Source organism: Urocitellus parryii, unplaced genomic scaffold, assembly GCF_045843805.1.
Source record: "Urocitellus parryii isolate mUroPar1 unplaced genomic scaffold, mUroPar1.hap1 Scaffold_379, whole genome shotgun sequence".
Lineage (NCBI taxonomy): Eukaryota > Metazoa > Chordata > Mammalia > Rodentia > Sciuridae > Urocitellus > Urocitellus parryii.
This window is the reverse complement of record NW_027553404.1, coordinates 1-24,344: the sequence shown is the minus strand read 5'-3', so window position 1 is coordinate 24,344 and position 24,344 is coordinate 1. Positions and strand designations below refer to the sequence as shown.

General features: G+C 44.3%; 1 protein-coding gene across 1 annotated transcript in view; it reads right to left on the bottom strand.

Annotated features, from left to right (window-relative positions):
* Nucleotides 1-23,195, bottom strand: part of LOC144252242 (xylosyl- and glucuronyltransferase LARGE1-like) — a gene marked incomplete at both ends in the record, with an annotated part of 172,437 nt that extends 149,242 nt beyond the window's left edge. Inside the window, 3 exons of the mRNA XM_077794693.1 lie at nucleotides 16,753-16,876; nucleotides 22,759-22,781; nucleotides 23,145-23,195. Coding sequence (XP_077650819.1) covers nucleotides 16,753-16,876; nucleotides 22,759-22,781; nucleotides 23,145-23,195 — 198 coding nt within the window. The remainder of the gene's footprint in view (nucleotides 1-16,752; nucleotides 16,877-22,758; nucleotides 22,782-23,144) is intronic.
* Between the last annotated feature and the right edge of the window lie 1,149 nt (nucleotides 23,196-24,344).

Genomic DNA, 24,344 nt, shown 5'->3' with positions numbered 1-24,344 from the left:
ATACATGCCACATTTTTTTTATCCATTCATCTATTGAAGGGCATCTGGGTTGATTCCACAGTCTAGCAATTGTGAATTGTGCTGCTATGAACATCAATGTGGCAGTATCCCTGTAGTGTGCTCTTTTAAGGTCTTCAGGGAATAGTCTGAGAAGGGCAATAGCTGGGTCAAATGGTGGTTCCATTCCCAGCTTTCCGGGAATCTCCATACTGCTTTCCAAATTGGCCGAACCCGTTTGCAGTCCCACCAGCAATGTACAAGAGTACCCTTTTCCCCACATCCTCGCCAGCACTTGTTTGACTTCATAATGGCTGCCAATCTTACTGGGGTGAGATGGTATCTTAGGGTGGTTTTGATTTGCATTTCTCTGACTGCTAGAGATGGTGAGCATTTTTTCATGTACTTGTTGATTGATTGTATGTCCTCCTCTGTGAAGTGTTTGTTCATGTCCTTGGCCCATTTGTTGATTGGGTTATTTGTTTTCTTATTGTCTAATTTTTTGAGTTCTTTGTATACTCTGGATATTAGAGCTCTATCTGAAGTGTGAGGAGTAAAAATTTGTTCCCATGATGTAGGCTCCCTATTTACCTCTCTTATTGTTTCTCTTGCTGAGAAAAAACTTTTCAGTTTAAGAAAGTCCCATTTGTTGATTCTTGTTATTAACTCCTTAATAGGACACCCATAGCACAAGAGTTATGTGTATTCTTAACAACAAGCCACAGGGTATACAACTGGTATTCTGTTGCAAACTATCCAACAAAAGAGAAAATCAAAACTCAGGAAGCAACTGAACCATACGCCTGTCTCATCCAGTATCCCCCTCTTCTGCCCTCACATTCGCTGAACAGGTTGGGGTGTGGATTTCATAAAGAAATGAGGCCAGTTAGCATCATGCTTGTCAGCCACTAAGTGTGCTCCCCTCGCCTGATTTAATCCTTGGGTGGCTCCCGGGGTATGCATCTCTCTCCTCCTATGAGCATTGTTTGTGGGAGAGATATACCACTTTCAGTGGAGGGTGCCCTAGTGTGTTCTAAGATGCTCTGCACAGAGTACACCCTCTTATTGTGACTTGTCTGTTCTTAACTAAAATGTGGACACACTAGCTGGGTGTGGTGGCACACACCTGTAAACCCAGCTAATTTGGAGGCTGAGGTAGGATGATTCACAAGTCTGGCCAACTTAGCAATATTATTTCTTAAAAAAAAAGAAAGAAAGAAAAGAAGAGTTTAAAGGGGGATGGGATATAGGTGAGTGAGTGGTGAAGCACCCCTAGGTTCACCCCCAGTGCCACACCTATACACACACAGATGCAGACATGATGACTATGCACACATAAACATGGAAGATAAAAGTCAATCCTTGTTTCCTTGGACACCCTGAACAGTCTCTTGGTGATAGTTTTAGTGATCTCCTTTATTTGTTTTCTCAACTATCAAAAAGGTGTACCCTTCATAAATGAAAAAAAAAAGTGCCAAAGAGATAAAAAAAAATGGCATTTCATTTCTGATAGAAAAACTGCAGTCATAAGGATAGTAATTTGATAGCTCACCCTGGCAGATAATGAGCCCTGCTTGGGGAGCAGAAGCCTGCCATCAGTCCACAGAGCCAGATAACTGCCTTATGCCTTCCCCCCACCTCCTGCTCAAATCTAGTGTGCCCGGCGAGGATGTGCTTCACTAACAAGGGGACTGCAAGCCACTCTAGGCCCCCAAACCCAGCTCCAGGCCCTGCTTCTTCTTGTAAGTAACCCCCCAACTACCAGCTGGTAACTGATTGGTATCATGCTGTTCCCTATTTCATTAGTTTCACTAATTCTTAGAGAAGGCATTAGCCTCCCTGCATCTGTATTCTCCAGGCAGAGTGTGCGCTCAGCAGAGTGCGCATTCCCTATCTACTCATCGATTTGCAGCACAGTACAGAACTGAGCTGCTTCCTCCCAATCAGCTGGGGACTCAGCTACCTATTAATTAGAGCAAGCATCAGGTTTCCCAAGCCAGCCTGTTTCCCTGCGCCGCTGAGAAAATGGAAACTGCAGGTAGTCTGCCCACCTTGATCTTGGAGGGGCTGCCACCTTCCCCAGGCACACAGAGAATCCTGACAGAGTTACCCAACCCAGACTTCAACCTGAGTACTGAAAAGTCAGATTCCAAAGAAGCCAGAGGAGGGTGAAACTTGCATTTATTGATCATCTCTGCTTCCTAAGTAGGCATTCTGTTCTCACAACAAACCTACAAAGCAAATGTGAGACTCTTGGTTGCTTCCCCAGACCTACACTTCCAATTCTCTACTGAAATCACACACACACACACACACACACACACACACACAGAGTTACTTTCTGAGTCTTCACAGACAAGGCATGAGGGTAAGACCATTCCCACACACCTGAGGAGAAGTCACCTGAGAGGCAGAGGAGATAATTCCCTTACAGAGAGAGAGAGAGGAGGATGGGGAAGGGGGGAGAGAGAGAGAGAATATGAGAATAAGTCTCTCTTCTTCCTTGCTGTGCTCTAAGTTGCTGAGCTGACTGCTGGATTTGCTGTGGCCACCTGTGATCACGAGGAGACCAAAAGATTTCTCAGGACAGCACCCACCCTTCTTGGCACTGACAATCTCAGGGCTTCTGCTAAATGGGAAAATGAAGAAATTGCTCAAGCCATTTTTACTTTGGTTATTTATTTTTTTCCAGAAAGGGGCCATGGTAACTGTTGAGAGGGCTGTGAAATGACTCCCAGGGCCCTCTCCCGTGATGAGCCTTAATGCGTCCCATTAAGAAACCTCAAATATGATATGACTAAAGAAGTGGCTCTCTAGTGCACAGAGTGAAGAGGTTCAAGGGCACAGTTCCAGCCAGATCTTCACTGGATGAGCCCCTCCTACAGAAATGGTGGCAATCTTGACAGTTAAGGGGTGACCCCAGAGCCTCCTGAACACACGGGGCTGCCCCCATGAAGAGAGAACAGTGAGGCTTCTCCTCCAGTTACCTGTCTCTTCTTATTCCTTTCCTCCCTCTGTTTTTTTCAAAGTCTAAAGAAAAATACATTTAAAAAAATATACTACTGAAAAACAAACAAACAAATCCCCAAACAACAACAATCTCATAAACTATAATCAAAGAAAAACAAAAACACTGAAATTCCTCTAGTTACGGGTACCTTATCAAATACTGCCAGACTCTTAAATGATTGGAAAACTACACAGACACCTTCAAATTTTGAAGTAAGATGGTTTTGTGATTTTTTTAAAAACGTAATATTACGGTTCCAGGTATTTTTATTTTCCCATTTATGCAAACAAAATTCTATTATTAAATCAATAAAAGTCTTATTAGAAATAATTCTGCAAAGCTTCTAATATCCTCTTGTGAGGATGCACCATACTCTATCCACCCTGCAATTAGGCTTAAGGTTCACTGCAAATGAACAACTCCTTGAATCCATCTTTAATCCCTTGGGGCCAAAATTTTCTACATCACACAAAGTGAATATTTTATAAGAATTTTGACAGATGTTGCTAGACAACTAAAAGAAAGGTTATTCTGATGTTCACTTACAACAAATACTTTCATGAATATTAATTAATCCTGGTGCCTACTTAGTTGCTAATAATAGATAATAAAAATTTTTAGTCTTTCCTATTTAGATACAAAAATTTTACTTTTTATTTCTATGAATATTTATTACACTGTTATATTACTATACATATGTTTTTACTAATTGCATTTACTTTGGGAATTGCTTTGTACTTTTCCTTTACCCATTTTTCCATTGGTCAATTTTTTCTCTTTATTTGTAATAGCTCTTTGTATATTATATGCTACATCTGTTTCAAACCTATTAGTTTTCCTTTAGAATTTTTTTCATTTATCTTGAGCATATACACAAAAATCCATTGCCCTTCAAGAAACCTTTTCATATTTTTCCAGATTTTTTTAAAGATCATAATGTTAATAAGTCTTCAATTAATACAAATTGTATTTATTTTTCTTTTTGTAGTGCTATGGATTGAACCCAGGGTCTTGTACATGCTAGGCAAATGCTCTACCATTAAGCCACTTCCCTAGCCAAAAATATATTTTTATGTTTGGTAATATCTTATCCCATCTGTTCCCAAATGCTCCACCTTTACAAAACGCCTCTTCTGAGTAACTCATTCATTATCTAAAGGTTGGAATTTTTTCCCTGAGCAAAGGATGATTGACAGCCAGAACATAATTTTTCCCTTTTCATATTCAGCACAGATAAAAGTAACAGGGACTCTCTCTTGCTGAGTCAAGGAAAAGTCTCTGAATCCCTCCCAAAGCTTCTTCCTTTGACTATTTCCTTCGAGTTCATTCTGAGCGAACACAGGCTAGGAACAGGATGCAGAGGTAAGAAGGGCAGCAGGGTCCCTCCAGTGGACTTCACCCTGTAGTAGGCAAGTCAGGCACATAAGCAATATTCACATACCAGAGGTCGTTCAAGTCAGTACCTGATGACACATCTACAGAGGAAAGCCCAGGGGGCACGGTATCCCACAGCAGGGGGACCCACTGCTTATGAAATGGTGGGTCAAAACAGTCTCCTCGAGATTTAAACCAAGCTCTAAACAGGAGACCAGGTGGGAAGGAGGAAGGGAAGACCTCTATTTTAGGTGACTTAACTAGATAAGCAGAAAAATCCTCTCAGTGAAAAGTTTTATAAAAGTTAAAAAAAACATAAATGTATATGTGTGTATATGTGTATGTGTCGCACACTTTGCACTGTGTGTATGCATTTCCATGTGTATGACTTGATTTAGCCTGAAAGCAAAATTGCAATTTTAAAAGGAGGTCCAAGAGGGATAATTTGATTGTGTTTCCTGATACCAAGTACAGCCCCGAGGCAGGCCTCTCTTGAACTTCTGTCGTAGTGATATGGAGTTGCAGCCCAGAGTCAGACTAAGTAATATGGTGGCAGAGAGAGGACACTGAATAATATTGTGCCCCCAAATCTGCACTCCAGGTAGAGAAGTGATCTAGAAGCAAAGCCCAATACGCAGCAGGAAAGACCCCAGTCCTTCCCTTTAGGGCAACAAGGGTGGCAGCCAGGGGAGCCTCCCTAGGAACTCAAACTCTCATGTGTACCACAGCACAGTGTCACCAGCTGTCCCAAGTGGAGAATTTAATTTCGAGCAATTAGGACTGTTACTTCCTCAGGCAACTGGCAGCAATAAATGCAAATATTCTTCCAGGTAAACACAACATTACAACTCACAGCTTATGTATGTCAGCATGGAGCTTTATATAGCATTGCAGGAAGGGGTAAAGCCCCGGCTGAAGGGCTCCGGTGCAATTTCCTCCACTTCCTAGCTAAGAAAGAAGTGTTGGCCAAGCTGTCTTTATTCCCAAGTTCCTCATCTGCAAAACAGAATCCTAACAGCACCCTCTCAAAGACACTCCACATTAATTGTTTACATATAAGAGCAAAATAAGTGCTGATTATTATTGTTATTTTATTACAATTCTTCTATGCATATTCTTATGTGTCACCTGATTTACTGTTTTGCATTTTAATATTCTTTATTACTATATTTATCAGATTTATCATTTTCTTATAAATGGAACTAGCTTTCAGAGTTAATATTTTTAGTTTCCTGGTTTTTATTTTCTTACTTCCTGGTCTCTGCTATTAACTCCATTTCCCTTCTGCGTTACTTAGGATCACGTGATTGTTCCTATTTCAATTACAGAATGAAATGTAGATTTTTTTTTCATCATCTTTGTTTTTGAATAATAAAAGGATTGAAGGCTGTTAAAATATCTCCAGTGACAGCTTTGGGCACATTCCATAAACTTTAGTGTGAAATATTCCCCCCTTGCTGGTTGCAAAATAAGCTGCAATTTTAGTTTTTATTTCCTTTTGGATTAAATAAACATTTCGGCAAAATGCTTTGTCCTCCAAGTATTTTGAACCTACCATTTGAAAGCTTGCTTTCTGATAGGAAGATTCACTGTGCTGTGGTCAAGAGTGGGGCCTGTAACATGTCTCTGGTGTAGAATTTAATGATGTTTTGTGGCCTAGCATGCCATCAGTTTTGCAATTTTTTGAGAGCGTTTGGAAATCAATTTTTATTCCATTTGATGGATGTAAAGTTTGATACCTGTTGATACCAATTATATTATGACACTTGTTTTTGTTTGCACAGTACACTATATCCTTCTCAGGGACTGAGATTTTTCCTAACAAAGTCTGTATGTCTTTCACTTATGCTTTTGTATATTTGGAAGCTTTCCTCTTGACAGAAAGGTATGTGGAATAAATCAATGTTTATAGCTGCACAATTCACAATAGCTAAACTGTGGAGCCAACCTAGATGCCCTTTAGTAGATGAATGGATTTTTTAAATGTGGCATATATACACAATGGAATATTACTCAGCAATAAAAGAGAATAAAATCATAGCATTTGCAGGAAAATGGATGCAGTTGGAGAAGATAATGGGATGGTGGAATGTGATGGACATCATTATCCAAAGTACATGTATGAAGACATGAATTGGTGTCAACATACTTTATATACAGAGATATGAAAAATTGTGCTGTATATGTGCAATAAGAATTGTGATGCATTCCGCTGTCATGTATTTAAAAAATAAAAGCAATTTTTTAAAATAAATAAAAAATAAAAGAGGAAATTAAAAAAAAGTGAGAGTCAAGGCTTATTTATTTCCTTCATATGAATATCTAATGTTCCAGAGTCACTGTTTCTTCCCTACTTTCTTTGTTTCCTACCTATTTTGCATAGACTTCATTTCATTTGCCACCATCTTTCCAATAACTTGCTCTGGCTGTATTCATAATTACCTCAGTCGTCACATTTGAGCTTTGCAGAAACACACTTTTTTATCCCTAGAATAATCAAGGCAAAGGGTTAAAGGATTCCCCTGAGTTACCCCACAAAATGTAATAAATGTAGATGTTTCTAAACCCGAGGTGCACTCCCCAGGGTGTTGTGAAATGATTGTGACCAGCTGGTTATGTGTATATGTTTTCAAAACAAATATGTGCCATTTGTGTTTGGCTTTGCACTTGACCTAGAACAATTATCTATAGATCATTCCACATGTAACTTCTCTGAGCACCCACTGCCTGTCCCTTGAGAATAAGGCCTTTTCATTCTTGAGTATTCATTCAATTACTTTCTCTGCATTGCTAGCAAATGATCTAGGATAGTTTCTTCAAACAGTATACGATGGCAATCTCAGTGACTCAGGAGGCCGAGGCAGGAGGATTGCAATTTTGAGGCCAGCCTGAGCAATTTAGGGAGACCCTGTCTAAAATTGAAAAATAAAAACAAAGGGCTGGGGAGGCAGCTCAGTGGCAGGGTGCTCCCTGGATTTAAACCCAGGTACTGTAAAGCAAACAGACAAAAAACAAAACAAAACAAAACAAACCATTGGTGTGTATTTTTGGAGCTCCTACATAGCATATTGGTTTTTACTGCCTTTATACACAAGAGCACCTGGTTAGTATTCTTGGATCTCTGCCTGTTTTGCACAAAACTCTGCAAACATTTTCTCTGGACACATTATCACCGTAGAAGAGCTGAAGCAGGGCCTTTATTCTTCCAAGCTAATGTTTCTCTTCCCCCCTTATGCTTGCATCACAGTGTGGTGTTAGAAGTCAAGTACTGTACTTGTCCATAGCCATAGACCCTATGTGGCTTATAAGCACCAGAAATTCGGCATATCCAAACAGTGCTAGAGCTGTGTGTGTGCTAGGCAAGTGCTCTTCTGAGCTATATTCCCCACCCTAGAACCATTACTTTTAAAGGAAGGGTTTTGTTTCAATCCTTTCAATTCAAATGTTTTTTCAGGGTGTAAATGATGAGGGCAGCTTGTCACTGATTTACCTGTACTGGAGAGGCCCCTCTTGACTGACATGCATACAAATCTTTTCAACTCTTGACAAGTTTTCTTGAATGCCATGATCCTAAGGGTAAACCATCCAGTACTCTGGCCCTGGCAGTAACAGGAGACCCTGATTTTCACTGTTTTTACACCATACTGTCTTAGCTACTCCATCCCAGGCTAACATGCCCCAAACAAATACAAGGAGGAGCTCACGTAAGATACTAAAGCTTTAATATTTCACTCCCCCAAATTAGACGTTTAACATTTCTATCATGTGGACCAAGACTGTTCCAATTGCAAAAAGTTCCTCCCGCCCTCCCTTGCTTCCCATTTTTGTTTGATTCAGCTTAATTCTAAATTCCATTATAACAACCGCACTCTTGAAGAAGTTGTTTTTAACCCAATTTCTGATTGGCAAGATTATGGTACAAGAGAACAGCAAGCAGAGGAGGTCTGAAGAATTAGACGCTACCATCAGTTCCACCTCTGGTCAGTAGCATTCTGATCATCCATTTGGCAAATTCCTTACTAATAAAATAAACATGTGCCCCATGTATGGACTGGAGTTCTTGATGGGACATGAAGACATCAGGTATGCAAAAGCACCGCCTTCTTCAAGGTCAATGAGCTATAGAAGGAAAACCACAGCAAATCAGCAAAACGAGAAAAAATTATGCACACAATAGGAACAGGGCTAGTCCAGGGCACTTAATTGTTTTCAGTAAGTTTGATAAGTCTTTGAGCTCAGACCAATTAGAGGTCCAGCTGGGAAATATCATGTAAGTGAATCTTGAAAAAAAAATGCAGTGATTTTAAAAGCTCAGAAAATGATAAAGATATGAGGTAGAGATAAAATGGAAGATGTCCATGCAAGACAGCCACCTGGAGACCATTTACCAACATGCAGGGCAGAAGACACCCAAGTGTCATCAAGGCTCTGAGCACTGTCACTTGAGACATGCCTGTAGAAATGAAGTGGGCATTAAGGAGGAGAGAAGACTCAGTGGATACTCCAGGTCTTCGAGCCACCAACTGACCCAACTCTGCCCAGCCCCAGTGCACAGAACCCACTCATTTGTTTGGGGGCCACCATTGGCCAGGTTTTGTACTAAGAGCTGGGCACAGAGATGGAAGTTATATCCCTTGCCCTCCAGGTTCTCACAGCCTAGTAGGGAAGGCAGACAGGCTACGCTGGCTGACGAAGGGCATACATGATTGCACTTGGTTTTTATCAATGCTCAGGACCAATGGGAAAGTTCAAAAAGATGAAAGTTTCAGTACAGCCCAAGGTGAGTATTTCTACTAGAATTTCTAAATATGGAGCAAGGTACTGTGGGAGGGAATGACCACTTATCTCTGGACATGTTCAAAAACAGAAGACTGTTTGTATAGAAAGTTATTAAAAACAAGTAGAAGGTTATGCCAGATGACCACCAAATTCCTTCCTAATGAAGATTCTACTGTTCTCAAAAAGTGACAAGGACCAGTCAAGAGAACTCTCACTTATGTAAAGAAAAAATTTGCTGGCATCTCAAGTGAATTTAACAGACATAAAAAGGTTTTTCTTTAAGGCAGATTAACATTTCAGATGGTTGCCTAAATTTTTTTAATAAAAAATTTAAAGATACTTTTTAGTTGTAGGTGGACATAAAACCTTTGTTTTTTATTTTTACATGGTTCCAGGGATCGAACCCAGTGCCTCACTCATGCTAGGCAAGTACCGTACCACTGAGCCACTACCCTGGCCAGTTGCCTACATTTTTAAGGTTCCTAATTTAATAGCCAAAGACCAGTCTTCTAAATATATAAAAGTGTGTATTCAAACAAGTTACACTTACCCATCCATGTCCTTTCTGTGACCTTGCCCTCACTATCTGAGAGATCAGCCTCTGCAAAGGGCCAGAGGTGCCCTGTGGGTTTCAGAGAACCAGCTCCATACTCGCAAACCACATGGATACCCCGGGAACCGAAAAGCAATAAAGAAAATGGGTGTGTGGAAATTTTTGCACACCTGCATATACTCATCCTCTGCCAGATCTTCTTTGTACCATGAGACCAAGAAGAACAGGAGGAACAACAGCATAAACCCATCCACTATTATAAAAGCAAAGCCACAATGTATGGCCTCGTGAGAGGCCAGCAGTCACTGTGGGAGAAGGGGAGGTGATGACACGTGGGATTGGACAAAAGAAGGTGTAAGACAATAATTACTCTATGGAGCCAGCCTAGGTGTCTGTCACCAGACAGATGGATTAAGAAAAAGTGGCACATATACACACAGGAGTCAGCCATAAAGAACAAAATTAAATCATCTGTAGGAAAATGGATGGATCTGGAGAACATCATGTTAAATGAAACCAGCCAGATTCAGAAAGACAAATGTCATATGGTTTCTCTCATATGTAGAAGTTGAAGGGAAAACAGTAAAAAAGAGACGTCATGAAAATAGAAGAGAGAGCACTGGGAGGCAGGGGAGAAGTGGGAGGGCAGAGGGGAGGCGAGGGAAAGTTCTGGGGAGGAAAACCGACCAAATTATGTGATATGCATGCAGGGAGATGCCACATGGTATCTACTGTTCTGTGATATGGTAATTATTATTTTAAAAATGAAAGAGGAACCAGGTATAGTGGTGCATGCCTGTAATCCCAGTGGCTTGGGAGGCTGATGCACAGGAGGATCATGAGTTCAAAACCAGCCTCAGCAATTCAGCAAGGTAAAAATAAATAAATTTAAAAAAATAAAGGGCTGGGGATGTGGTTCAGGGGTTAAGCACCCCTGGGTTCAATCTCTGGTAAAAAAAAAAAAAAAAAAAAAAAAAAAAAACAACCAAAAAACAAAAACGTAAATTCCTGCTATCTTCAAATACAGGTGCTTACAATGGGACTATATTCCAATAAACCTATTTTGAGTTGCAATCATTACAATTCAAAAATGCACTTAATGCACCTAACCTCCCGAAAGTCACAGCTGAGCACCACAGAACACTGTAGAGTACTGATTTTTTACTCTTTGATTGCAGGGCTGGCTGGAACTACAGCTCCTTGTTGCTGCTGCTGCTGCTGCTGCCCAGCATAACAAGAGTGGATGCACCTACCATGTACCTACAGCCAGGAAAGACTCAAATTCAAAATCCACAGAACAGGTTCCACTGAATGCATAGTACATTGTTACCACTGTAAAACTGAGAAATTGTGAAGTCGAACCACCATGAGTCGGGGACTGTCTATACAAAAGGCAGACAACTGAGGGAAGGGGAAGGAAACAGAATTCACTGAGTGCATGAAAAGGCTTTAACTGCTCTTAATCATCACCAACAAAAGGGGATCCGAGTTTCTGAGTTCACAGGCTACTAAGCTCCGGACGTCATTCAGGGTGTCCATCTGATCAGAAGGCCTCACACCCACTGCACTCCCGTTCCTGGGCAGGGCATCCTAGAGCAGCAGATCAGGACGTCCCTGAGATGTGCCCAGGTCTCTCTGGAAATGCTCCAGCCCCATGGGGATATCTGGTCACAGCACTTGAAGCCCATCCATCACCGAATGTGGAACCTTTGAACTGTATTCCAAGGCCTGGCATCAGCAAACACAGACCCGGCTCTGGGAAAAGGTCTATGCCAGGAAGAATCATCTAAGAGATCTCAGGCAGCTCATCTTCCCCTCAAGGACCCATTTGTTAAAAAAAAAGCTATGGGTCCTGGGCTCCCTTCCTACTCAGAGACACCGTGGTTGTGTTCTCTCCATGGCCTCCCAGCTGAAAATGCCCAACTTCAGGAGGTATGCCTTCCCAGGACCTAGACGGGCGAGGGGCAGCTGACCACCCCTCCAGGGACAAGAACAATGGAAGCTGCCTCCCAGAAGACGGCAGGGGGCTGAGCGATCACAGCCACCTGAACAGCCTCCACACTCCACAAAGCAATTAAGGAGGAGTAGGAAGCCAATTTTCAGAGTCAACCATCAATATTTTCTGAACCACAGTCCTGAATCCCACTTCATGAGCTTTCTGATGTGGGTAACGAGCAGGCATCAGGTCTAAGGGAAAAGGAGATAAATTAGGGCTCCCCGCTGGACAGGCGGATCATGAAACAGCCACTGGCCCAGCTGCTTCCCTTCAGGAGCTCAGGATCATCCGCCCCTGGGCGGGGGCAAGAGGGTGACTTTCTGGGCCAAATGGGGCAAGATGAAAGGCTGGGAGACCTGCAGGGCCTTGTCTGAAAACTGGCAAGGGATGTTTTGCTGATTTAAAGCAAACCCTCTAGTATGATGGCCGCCTAGTTTAGAACCTGATCCCAGGAAGGCAGAGACAGAGCCATCCCAAACCACCTTGGAATGGGTCCCTTTTATCCCCAGCAGGAAGCACCATTCTTAGCGGGCTTCTAAATCCAGGGTTCACGCTTTATTCATTTGTTCTTCAGGAACAGCCAGAAGAGGAGAGAGCTTAGAGGACCCTTGTCTAGCTGGAATTAAAGTTGGTATTCCAGCTTAGGCAAGCCACAGAGAGGGAGATGTAACACAGGAGAAAGACTGGCAGCTGTGGACTGAGTTCTGGATTTTAATCCCGGCTCTGGCACAGCAGCCACATGCTTTGGAGTTATTTAGCCTCCCTAAGCCTGGGATGCCTTATCTGTAGAATGGGGACAATTGAACCTATTCCACAGAGTTGGGTGAAGAGTTCCAGGAGAGAAGCACGAAAAATACAGAAATGAAGTAAATGGTCCATCAGTATGAGAGGTTAGACACAGTCCGTGTGGCCATGGACACACGACAGAAGGAATCCTGAGCCCAAGTTCACGTAGCTCTATCCTTTCCTTCCTGTCCAGTGGATTACATAATCCTGTATGTGATACCATTTTGTTTTCAAAGGGAAAACTCAAATATCAGCCTTGGCGTTTCTTAGCTGCCTGATTTTAGGCAACTATTTTTCAACTCTGTATTCCAGTTTACGAATTATCTGTGAATGGAGGTAAACAAACTTTTCTCTCCACTGCACAGGACTGCCCCGAGTGTCAGCATGCCACCATCTACAAAGCTCTACACCAAAGGAGTCCTCCTCTTCTTCCTCCTCTGCGGATGTTCAGAGCTGCATGCTTTGAGCAGAGATCAGAGAACAGAAATGTGGCCAGTCAGTCCTGGTAGTCTGTTGATATGGGGACTTGGAGGCTGAAAATAAATGGGCCATGTAAATATCAGGAAGACCAATGAGCATTCCGCACACCACAGAGATGGGCAGGCTGAGCGATCGCTATTTGCAAATCCACACTAATTGGTCATTATGGAGACGCGTACCGGTCCATCGCGAATTTCCCACAGTTCATTTTTAATCATGCACCGATCCTTCATAAAGTTCCTATTCCCTATTACTCAATCTCCAGCACAAGCAGATATAATAAGGGGCCCACAGGAGCATTTCTTAGAAACGCCATTTCCAACAGCTACACGAAGTGATTTCTTGGAGCTGTATCAAGGGAGGCCATCCTCTGTGCCCGCAAGGTGCCGTCTGACACGCTTATCTAACACAACTGCGGAACACAGCCTGAGCCTGCTTCTCTCCTGTTCCAACTCATTCTCTGATGTCATCTACAGGATGTTTCCACATGTGCCCTTCCTTGTAACTGTCACGGAAAAGCACTCATTCAGCTGTCACAGGGCTGCTCTGGGGACTTGGGCTGGTACAAATGGAGCTGCCTGATTTATGCCACTGTGTGGTCACAGGTAGGCAAACACCTAGCTGCCCGCCTAAGCCCAAGGCACAAGAGGCCTCAAGAATGAAGACCTGTGGTGGGGACAAAGGAATCTGAGGCTTTGTCATTCTTAAGGACCCAGCTTTGAACTCATTGTGTGTCACTCACACAGTTATCACACCAGGCATGAGGCATACGAGGGTGGTAAAAACCAGACAGGACCTGGTCATTCTGCAGTCTGTGGTCTAGGGAAGACAGAGACATTTACCAGCTCATCACACAACAGCACGAAAAAATCCACTCTAATGAGTTTCCAGGAGAAATGTATGTGATCCTACAAGAACATATAACAAAAGAACCTCTATGAGAGGAGGAAGGCAGGGCAGGTTTTCCTCTGTGAACATTGCTTCAGCCAAAGAACCTGGATTAACTACCAGTGGGGTGGAGAAAGGAGGCTGGGGAACAGCTGAACTGCCAGTGGAAACAGTCTGCTCGAAAGTGGTTTCTGTCTTACGAGGACTGGGAAGCCATGGTGGTTTTACCAGAGGAAAGGGGTAGGTCAGGTGGCCTTGCTTTTTGGAAAGCTGACTCTTGCCCATGAATAGCAATTTGGGAGAGAAAAGGTGAGTGGAAGAGAAGGGTGGAGACAAGCCTGTATCAAAAAAAAAAAAAAAAAGTTGCCATTGTGCTGGGGAAGATCACATGAGTTGGGAAGAGAAGGAGTAGGATTACAGGAATAGCAGGATCAAGCTAGCACATGTGATGGTTGGAGGCAGGGCAAGGGAAAAAGAGGAATTCCCAGGTCTGGATGAGCAGCTGTGTAAATGACAGTGTCATGGGATGAGGGGGCTGGGCAGGAGGAATGGGCAGATGATGGTTGTGGCTGTGTTAAGCTGGATTCTGTGTAAATTATTACTACCGTTGTCATTATTATGGTGGAAAAAGTAAGTTCTCTAAAAATCTTTCATTCTCAGTGTCCTACTGGGTTCTGACAAGTCTCATGGGGCTCAGGAAATCAACAGGGGGTGACCAATTGGTAGAGAACTATGCAGGTGTTAGGACTCTTCTCTTGGGTTGTCAGTGGTAGAGATGGGGGGAGAACAAGACTCTGGAGACTGTCCTTCTGAACCCTTCATATTGTTAAGATTATTATTTTTTAAGCCAGGGGAGCTTCAATTCCCAATGGATAAGAATTATCTATGTAAAACAGTGGACAACTGGTCTACCTGTATGGACATGGGCACAGGAGTTAGAGCATCTGAGACCTCTGAGAAGCCCTGGGCTCCCAGGAGAAGAGCTCAGCCCAGACTGCCTCACATTTCTGCCTCCCAACTACCAAAGGACTTCATAAAAGGCCACATGAGCACAAGCAAGCAACTTTAAGTAGCATATAGCCATGAAGCAGAGGATTTTTTTTTTTTTAAAGCAAGCATCACCTTGCTAAATGGCCCAGGCTTCCTCAAACTCTTGGGCTCAAGCGATCCTCCTGCCTCCGCCTCCCAAGTAGCTAGGACTACCACAGGTGCACACTACCCTGACTGAGGAGTCAGCATTGAGAACTGCCTGGTTGTGGGCACTGGTGGCCCTTCACCTGGGCCATTGAGGCTGTCCCTACTCACTCAACAGCGAGAGAAACAACCATCAGATCCACTTAGACAGTTCTTCAGTGGGAAACTGGGATTTGAACTAGGGCTTTCTTTCAATCTGCTGTGTTTTCTTGATAAGCACAGAGTACAGGTTTGCAAGGGCCGCAGCACAGAGAAGGGTGAACAGGGAGCAGGAGGCAGAGGCCTCCACCCGCGACAGCTGCTGCTCCTCCTCTCCCGTTGCTTCTCCCCATGGTGTTGGCGCTAAGACCCTGGGAGACAGAGTGGCTTGCTTTCACCTTAATTAGTGCGGCAATTTGCTAAATTTTGTTTTTCCCCTTTTAAGAGTGTTAATCAATTTTAGCTCAGAATAGATTGGAATGGCACACAAATTACCGCGACAATCCCCAAATGCTAAATTCTGAACATCTCGATCAACCTCAGAGCCTGAAACACGTGAAAAATCAGAAACTCCGGCTGGCATCTCTGTGATCTATTTAAAATGTTATGGCTCTGAAATGAAAAGATAATGGCTTTATAAGGTTTGAAACAAGCAATTTACCAGAATCAGCCTCTTGCCTAGGTGTTGAGTCCTTCCCAAGGTGACTGGAGACAAAGCATCAACGCGTTTCTGCAACGTTCCGTGTTCCTCTAATAATAACAATTTGCTAAATCCGCAAGCATTACAGGGCGCCTATTTTGCACCAGAAATACTGAAAAGAATAAGGTGTGCTTCTTTTCCCCATACCCCATTAAGAATGTTGCAGTAGATAAATGAGAATAGAAAATGCCTTCCTATTCCCTGGGGAGGTTGGGGACGGTGCCCAGAGGAGGTGGTAATGCAACTGGGTCCTAATAGTGGGTAGGAATTGTGACAAGGTAGGTGGGAAGGGCACATGGGACAGAAGGATCAGTATAAACAAAGGCTCAAACACAGAAAAGAAGGCAAAGAGAACTGGAGGACTTCTCTGTTAATCAGAGCTGGGAATGGGGGAAATTATGCAAAAATTACAAGAGATGGTGCTGTTAGAAGAGGCAAGAGGCAAAAAGACAGGGCTTCTAATCAGAATGTGATCTCAGTCTCCATGTAAGCAAGGTGGCACTACGGAAGGACTTTAAGCAAGGATCTCTTTTGGTTGAATCCCTCCGGTCTGACACATAATTATTCAGCATAGTGTTTTTAAAACATCTGCACATATATTCGCTCATTTGAGCCTCTTAGTTACACCGTGAGTTGAAATTTTAACCACCTTCCTACCATTGAGAAAACAGGGCCAGAGGAAGGTGACTCACCTTGCATCTTAAGGCCAGTCAATGACAATACACAAATTCCAACCCAGGTGGCTCAGACTAAGTTCAGGATTTACCTCACTGGGGAACAAAATCCTCTCCAATCCTACCATGGAACACTTTCAGATATGGCCTCCCGCACCGAGGGACTGCATGGATTCTGTGTTAATGGATTGGTTGCCTCAGTAATAATGCCAACCTCCGTCATATCCTGGACATTATCCAGAGGAGCCCTGACGTCTGCCACTGTGAGTCAATTTAAAGGGGCAGAGAAAAGCCCCCCATGGGGACAGGCCAGGGAGGCCTCGGGCTTCCTCCCTCCCCTACCTTGAGCTCATCTGCATTGTAGAAGTCCACGCGCACAGCGGGCACCATCCAGGTCTGGAAGAGCGTGGCCAGGATCTGCTCGGCGATGGAGTCAGCAATGAGGTGGAAGTGCAGAGGGTTCCGTCTGCAGGGGACAGGAGAAGGCCAGGGAGAGTTAGGCCCGGGAGTTCCAGCATCAGGCACATCCCTCCCGAGCTCCCACTTGCCAACAGCACTTGGGAAAGTAATTACATCTGGCGCTTTGTGGTGAGGACACAGCAGTGAAAGGAAGGAGGTCGTTTCTCCGAACCTTGGTGTTTCAGAGAGGTGACTGGCACACACCACAGAAGGTATCAAGGGGCCACCCAAGACAATCCTCTGTTACCAGAGGATGTGTGTTTGTAGAAGTCTCAGGGAGGATGTGGCCAAACATTATGTCTACCAGGGGAACATACGGGCATTAGTGCGGACACACACTGACAGAGGGGCCACATCTTTAGGTCAGCGGTGGACAGCTGGCCAGACACCTCTCCCCAGGCACAGGGTAAGTTGAGTTTCCTGCTTGTTCTTCTCCAAAAGAAAATAGGCTTTCATGATGGAGACATCTAGAGCCCTGTCCTCATGGAAGAGAGGTATTTGGGTCATGGGGTGCCCCCTCTCAAATAGATTAATACTGTTATTGTGGGAATGGGTTCCTTATTAAAGGATGAATTAGACCCTTGCTCTTTCTTGCCCTTCTGCCTTTTCCCATGTGATGACACAGCAAGAAGAACTTTGCCAAATGCTGGCATCTTGATATGGGAACTCTCAGCCTCCAAATTCTTCACTCAATAAATTTTTGTTCTTTAAACATTATTCTCTGGCATTATGTTATAGTAGCACAAAATACAGACACAAAGTCTGAAGAAGAGCAACAGGAAGCTGAATCTAGAGGAATTTTAGGAGAAAAGATCTTACAAATGGGACAAAAACGGAACAGAAGAAGCCAAGGGCAAGAGAGCGGTTCCTGGGTTGGCGACTGAGCACAAGTTTAAGAAGGGGTTGGCCAGGCCAGTTGCCGCTCCTGTATAGATGAATCCATGTCTGAAAATGATTACTAACCAAGAACAAACTGCCACACCTGTATAACTGCCTAAGAGTGACAAACTGAGTGGGTGAATTAAAGAGACAAGTGGCTCTGCAAACTGCCCAAGGGAACCACTGCAGAATCCTGCAGATTCTCCCATTCAACCCTCTAAGGGAAGGGGAGCCCCATGAGAAGCTCCCCTTTCGGAAGCTGCCTTAGTGGTGACTGTGGCCCAAGAGAACATGAGTTTGCTCAGTGGCCAGTGAGCTACCCGAAGGCCAAGGCCAAGGCCAAGGCAGCCAGACAAAGCCACAGCCATGAGAGGTGGTCCACTTATCCCTCAGTGTTGGCACAACCACCTCCCAGTGTCGTACTAGCCACGGCAGTGCCTCGCTCGCGGAGAGTGAATACGTGCAAGCCCACACGACTGTCCGCTAATTGAGCCATGAGGTGGCAATACTAAATGGGCCAAGCTAGGTCTAGCTGCTCCACTGTCCATGCTCTCTGCTCATCTGCTGGTGTTCTTTCCTCTGCAGAGGAGACCCTCTCCCTACTCGAAGACCCTTGCCCATCCTTCAAAATTCTCCTTGTAAGCACTCTCCTCTGGGCCACCTTCTTGAAACCCTTCCTTCTATCTTTCTCCTGCGAACTTGTTTGAAGAGTCAATCGACCATCTTCATGGGGCCTTGGGATACACAATCTCCCAGTCTACCACAAGGCTCCTGAAGACAGGGCCACCTATTCATCCCCATCCACAGTGACCAGGAAAGAGCCTGGCAAATTATTAGTCCACAATACACATGTTCAACAGGAGGAAAAAACAGTGACCTTCCTGTGTCAGCGAAAACGCCATGCTAAAAGTTAAAACTAGTACACGATACCCTCCACACGACAGTTCAGAGTCTATGCCTGAAAATGATTACTAACCAAGAACAAACGGCAACCTGAGCCAGAATTCCGGGGTTGGAACACTGGCTTCAGCACTGTCAAGTTACTTCACCTCTCTAGACCTCTCTATCTCCTCTTCAAAACAGAAATGATATTGGTGAGTAATATCACAGTGGGTAATTGTGAGGATAAAGTGAGATAATATGTATATAAAGTGCTCAGTAAAGTACCTGGTACATAATAAGATTCTAATAAATGCTGACTATCACCAATATTACTTTACAAGATATTACTTTACAATATTACTTTACTACTTTTGAATCACCATTTCTAGTGCTGATTGGTGCATTTTTAATAAAATATTTTCAATTAGTTCTCCTATACATAGACCAAAAAAAAAAAAAAAGCAATGGTGTGTGTGTATGTGGTGGGGTGTATAAATAAATGCTCAACAAATCACTATGAAGCCTTAACGACACACAAGATACGTTTGGGATACAGTTGGAAGGAGCTAAGAGCTCTCTCTCTCTCTCTTTGGGAGCTAACAATCTGGTAGAGGGAACTACAAGATCTTTAGAACATGTGCCATTCGGCTGGGCTGTCTCACAGAGCCACATAGCTTGTGAACAGAATGCCTACTTGGACAATAATGTGAAGGCACTCCTACAGTGGTGATCCACAACTTGAGCTGTTCAGATCTCTGCAGGAAGCAGAGGACAAGAGACCACCTCTTTGTGGTGGAGAATGTCGAAAGCTTTCGTGGACGATATGGCAATTAAACAGGAGCTCTGGGAGGGTGCAGAAGAAGGCTGGAGGAGGTATCCTACAGTAGAAAACAGAACAAGGGAAAGAGCAGGTGGGAAGGACAGAGCCTGCAGAGGAAAGGGGACAGTCCCACCAGGCTGGATCAGACAGCATACCCTGGACACCTCCTGTATGCCAGGAACAAGGAGGACAAAAAACGAAAGAGAGACAAAGACTTAAGGGTCGACAGGGCCTGAGGATGTGAATTCCCAAGAACTACAAACTTCAGATTATCCAACAGCAAAAGAACCAGACAAGGTCCAGAGGCTCAGCAGGCAGCTGATCAAAGCCATGGTCCTGGGAGACGATGGGCTGGTTGCAGAGCCAAGGAGAAGGGAGCAGGCTCTCAAGGAGGACACTGCCAACCATCCACGGGGCTTCCCGTCTGTGTTCCTCTGCACTGTGTAAAGTCTCTCTCAGGAGCAAGAGTAAATGGGAAATGAAACGCTCCTCGCCTATAGGCCAGGCCTAGGTGTCTGTACCGTGAAAGGGGCTTGTGTTCTTGCCCAGCTTCCCTCAGTAGAAGGATAAGAAAGTGCTTATTTGGAGGACATATGGCCCCCACCCAGTGACACTGGCCCTGTCAGCTTCCTGGCATCAAAGGCTGGCCAACCAGCAGCAGCTGTGTGTCACGCCCGTTAAGAGGAATACTCAGGGGGGTCTACTCATGTTCCACTTTGGGGGACATCAAGAGAACTGATAACTCATCTCCAAATGAGACTGTGGTCCCTGTAAACAACACTTCACGGTGGCCTTTCTAAGGTGCACCATGCCGCACGCAGTGAAAGTATCTGAAAACATTGTCTAGACTACATTTTGCAGAGCCCCTGGGTAAGCCAGAATGTCTCCCCTGAGCATGAACTTGCAAATCCTACTGCCAGCCAGATGGCCCCACAGACCCATGGGATCCTAGGAATCAAGAAGGCCCCAATTACAATGCTGCAAACACACCAAGCTACTGATTATTTGTGGAGTGTTTGTGTATAACTTGCCTCTGCTCTAGAATTCAAACTCCAGGGGACAGAGACTCGGTATGTCACTCATACTGTACCATAGCATTCCCCAGAACCAGCTGGCATATTGAGTGGGGACTCGACTGTATTCTGAATGACTGCATCAATGAACAGCTCAGTTGACTCCCAAAACAGAAACCCCTTTGCCCTTCTTTGGTCCCTTACAAGTTCTTCCTCCAGCATTTCCTGCCAATCCAAAGTGCTTGATTCCCTCAGCCTCACCAGCTCAGTCAGATTAGCTGAATATCTGAGGCGCTTAGCATAGACACTGGCGGGTGGTAAGGACTTGTTTGGTAAACGTCATCGTCATTCTCCCTTCTCCCATCTGGCGCCACCTCATGAACACAGTCACTCCTATTCTCCCTCTCTTCTCCCTTCAACCCATCTTCCATCTCATAAGTACAGTCTCCAAAATGATCACAGAACCTTTGGCCATCGCTCAAGGCATAGGGTCTGGCCTCCTGCAAGGAGCTGACCTTCGAGGATCTCACCCTCTCTGCCTCTCAAAGTTCATGTCTTCCCTCTTCTTCCTCCAAGCCCACACTCCAGCCATATGTGTATCCAGTTCTGCTTGTGACCAGCTCCTGCTCCTCCTGCAGAACAAACGCCAAGGGCACCTCCTCGGGGAGGCTTTCCAGAGCTACCCCACCCAAGGTACCCCATCCCTCACCACTATCCTTGCCAAGGCCCTGTTTGGTTTCTTCCTAGCACTTGTCAATGCTGTGGATCTCCAAACTCAGCTTAGGTCTACCTCCTCTCCTCCTCTAAACTGTGAGCTGCCAGCGTGGAGCGTCTCCAGTTTGATGCAGTATTTATTCTCTTGATCACTCTCTCTCCCCAGTGCTTACAAAGTGCCTGACCATGGTGCAGTTCCAGGCTGAGCCATGTTTTCCTGCAGTAAGTGAGGTGGCCAGGAGGGAGGCCCAGGAGGAGTCCAGGATGGTCCCTTCGCTGGGAAGTATGGGAGGCTAAGTCCAATTCATGGGGACATGCGAGACAGACGATTCACATTTGAAAGAGCAGCTCATAACTTCTGACTGACAGCAGTCAAGAAGATTACTTCATTCTCCATTTGTGTGATTTCTGAGTCTTATTTCATGTTCAGTTCATAATTCATGAGGGTTGATTCCCCAGCCCTGTGATGGCAGAGGCCTACACGTTCCAACATCAGCTACAGGCTGTGAACCTAGAGCTTATTCTCTCGTTCAAAGAATGATTAGCACCAGTTACACAAGTATTAAGGACATATTTACTCCAAAGTGAATTTTACCAACTGAAGTTAATAGAAGCCCCTTCCAAAGGAATGATTTTCTCAATAAATGATTCAAGGCTATGGAGCTTTATACCTGTGAAACACCTAAATAGTCTTTTACGCCAGTCACTAATTGTACATGCATTTGGGGGAGCACTGCTTTAGATCTGTAACAAGAGGTGTCTGGGGACAGGTGGCCCCACCTCGCTGGCCTGGCTTACAGCATCCCAGAGGCGGCTACAGACATCAGCCATTTTCCTCCAACAGTCCTCGAGGTGCAGAGGGAAGTAAGCACAGTGCCTTCAGCGGGGCCTGCAACTTTTGTCCTAATGAGCAGCGCTCCTGCTTCCTCTGTTTCCCAAGAGGCTCCCCTGTTCCAGGTCTGGATGCAACAGACACAAGGTGACAAAGGAGCCAAGGTGACGTTTTTCTCCTGCTTTCCCTTTCTTATGCTGTGGGGAATGAACTGCAGCCCCCGCAAGGGCATCTGGGGTCTGTTGATATTAACATACACAAGAAGGCCTTAGGAGCTGAGATCATCTCTAATTATTAAGTTACGATGTGATGGCAATTTTAGGAGATGAAAGAGCCTGTGACAGCACTGCGAATGCTCAGTGAATCTGTGACACTTAGGAGATTTAATAGAACTCATTTCAGAAAATCACCGCAGCTGGGATGAGGGTTTTCAGCGTGAGTCCTTGGTCTGAGGGAGGTCAAGTGGCCTTGATGATAAGGGAAGATTCAAGGACAAGTCAGTAATGCTCTCCATGGGAGAAGAACAGAGGAGCTTTCTAGAAAAATCAAAAGGCCTAGTGATGCAGCAACAGCATGGAGGTGGGACTTAGAACAGCTACGGGGGGATCTTTGGATCAGCACCTGGGAGGGAACAAGCATCTTCACATCTCAGGCCCTTGGTTTCCCACCCATTTGCTGGACTAGCAGCATCCACTGTATCGGGCTGAGAAGTTCCAATGCAATAGCCCACGTGGAGCTCGGCAGCTCACCTGTCAGGTGAGTTCTCTTTGGACTCACATTTGCAGCATGGCCAAAGAGCACAGAGCTCCTCTTTGGTCACAGATGCTCCTCACCCATGCTATCGTCTTCAGTCTGTCCAGATGCCAGAAGCCCAGCCTTTAAAAGCTCTATGCATCTACACTCAGCACCTCAAAAACACAAGTCTGAGAAGGAGAAAGATAATTATGAAGATCACAGTAATGAGCAGGATGTCTGTACTACCACCCAAATTGATGACTAAAACTAGAAACAAAAATAAAGATACTAAAGATAGTATCTTTGCTCTGGTAAAGAGCTCAGACTCGGAAGCTATATTGAGGGGGCTCTAAGCTGGCCTGGACCACCCTCTTGGAGTCACCTTAGGTCATGACCTCACATTCTTGGTCCTGAGTTTCACTGTCTGGAAAATGACGTAATGAAAGTGCCCCTGCAAGGAGGCATAGGGGATTCAGCACTTAGAACAGAACCTGATGCAGAGGGAGCTCTCTGGTAGGTGGGGAATGAGCCAAAGCGCAGTGACTTGCCTAGGTCACCAGCTCCTGCCAGGAGGAAACTAGCACCTCGGTGGGCTTCCTGTTCACAGTCAAGTCTCACTCCCACCTTGACAACCTGAAAGATTTTTCTGCAGGAGTGTCCTGGAATCAGCAATGAGACAACCACAGGCACACTCTGGCCACAGACACGCTTTTACCCTCCCCGCTCTCCAGGGGCATCAGGGAAGTTTTTAAAAACAGTAAGAAGAAAAACTGCTTGATATGCAAAGTAAGGGAAATAACTATTTTCTCCCTGACAACAGGAATGCAAACTGAGAGCCAGTAGATCATCCTGGCAAAAAAACATTAAAATTTTACAAGCCATCCACCCTCTTGCCCAGGAGGTAAATGCTTAGTTACTAAATAAATATTTATTTTCTCTGCCTGCTAAGTGCTGGGTTTTCTTCAAGAGCAGCAATATTTCCCAGTTGATTTACCATTGGGATTGGTGTTCCTGGCATTCTCCAAACTTTTCACTGAATATTCTTCTGCGGAGGTGACATGGGTGTGTATTATGCTATTTTCTACTAATATTAAAACATCATCACATACACCTTGTATCTTTTTTTCTCATCCACCTTTTTTTTTTTTAATCAACATAAAGGCTGTGTAATGACGGGACCCAAAAATATACGAAACGGAGAAAATATAAACAAAGTTCACCAAACACTATTTGCAAAAGTGACATTTTCATATATTTTCTGCTATTTTCTCATCCCTGTATTTTGACCCTGTACGTGCGTGCATGCCTGTCTGGACATTGGAGTTCAGGTGACACATTCTATTTTCAATTTTACTTTTGCTCATTTTAGATCATCTGCATTGCTCTGTGTGATGACATATTTTCTAAAGCTGAGTGCACGGTTTATTATAAGAAGATATTCAATTATTCTTATTGTTTTAAAATACATTCAATATTTTTGAAAAGGTTTTTCTCTAGCTTGGGTCATCCTATGAGGACAAGGCCAAGGCCTTTGGCATATATAATGAAATTTGTTTCCAAAACTTTACAGCAACAAATTTTCTCTGCGAGTATTGGTGGA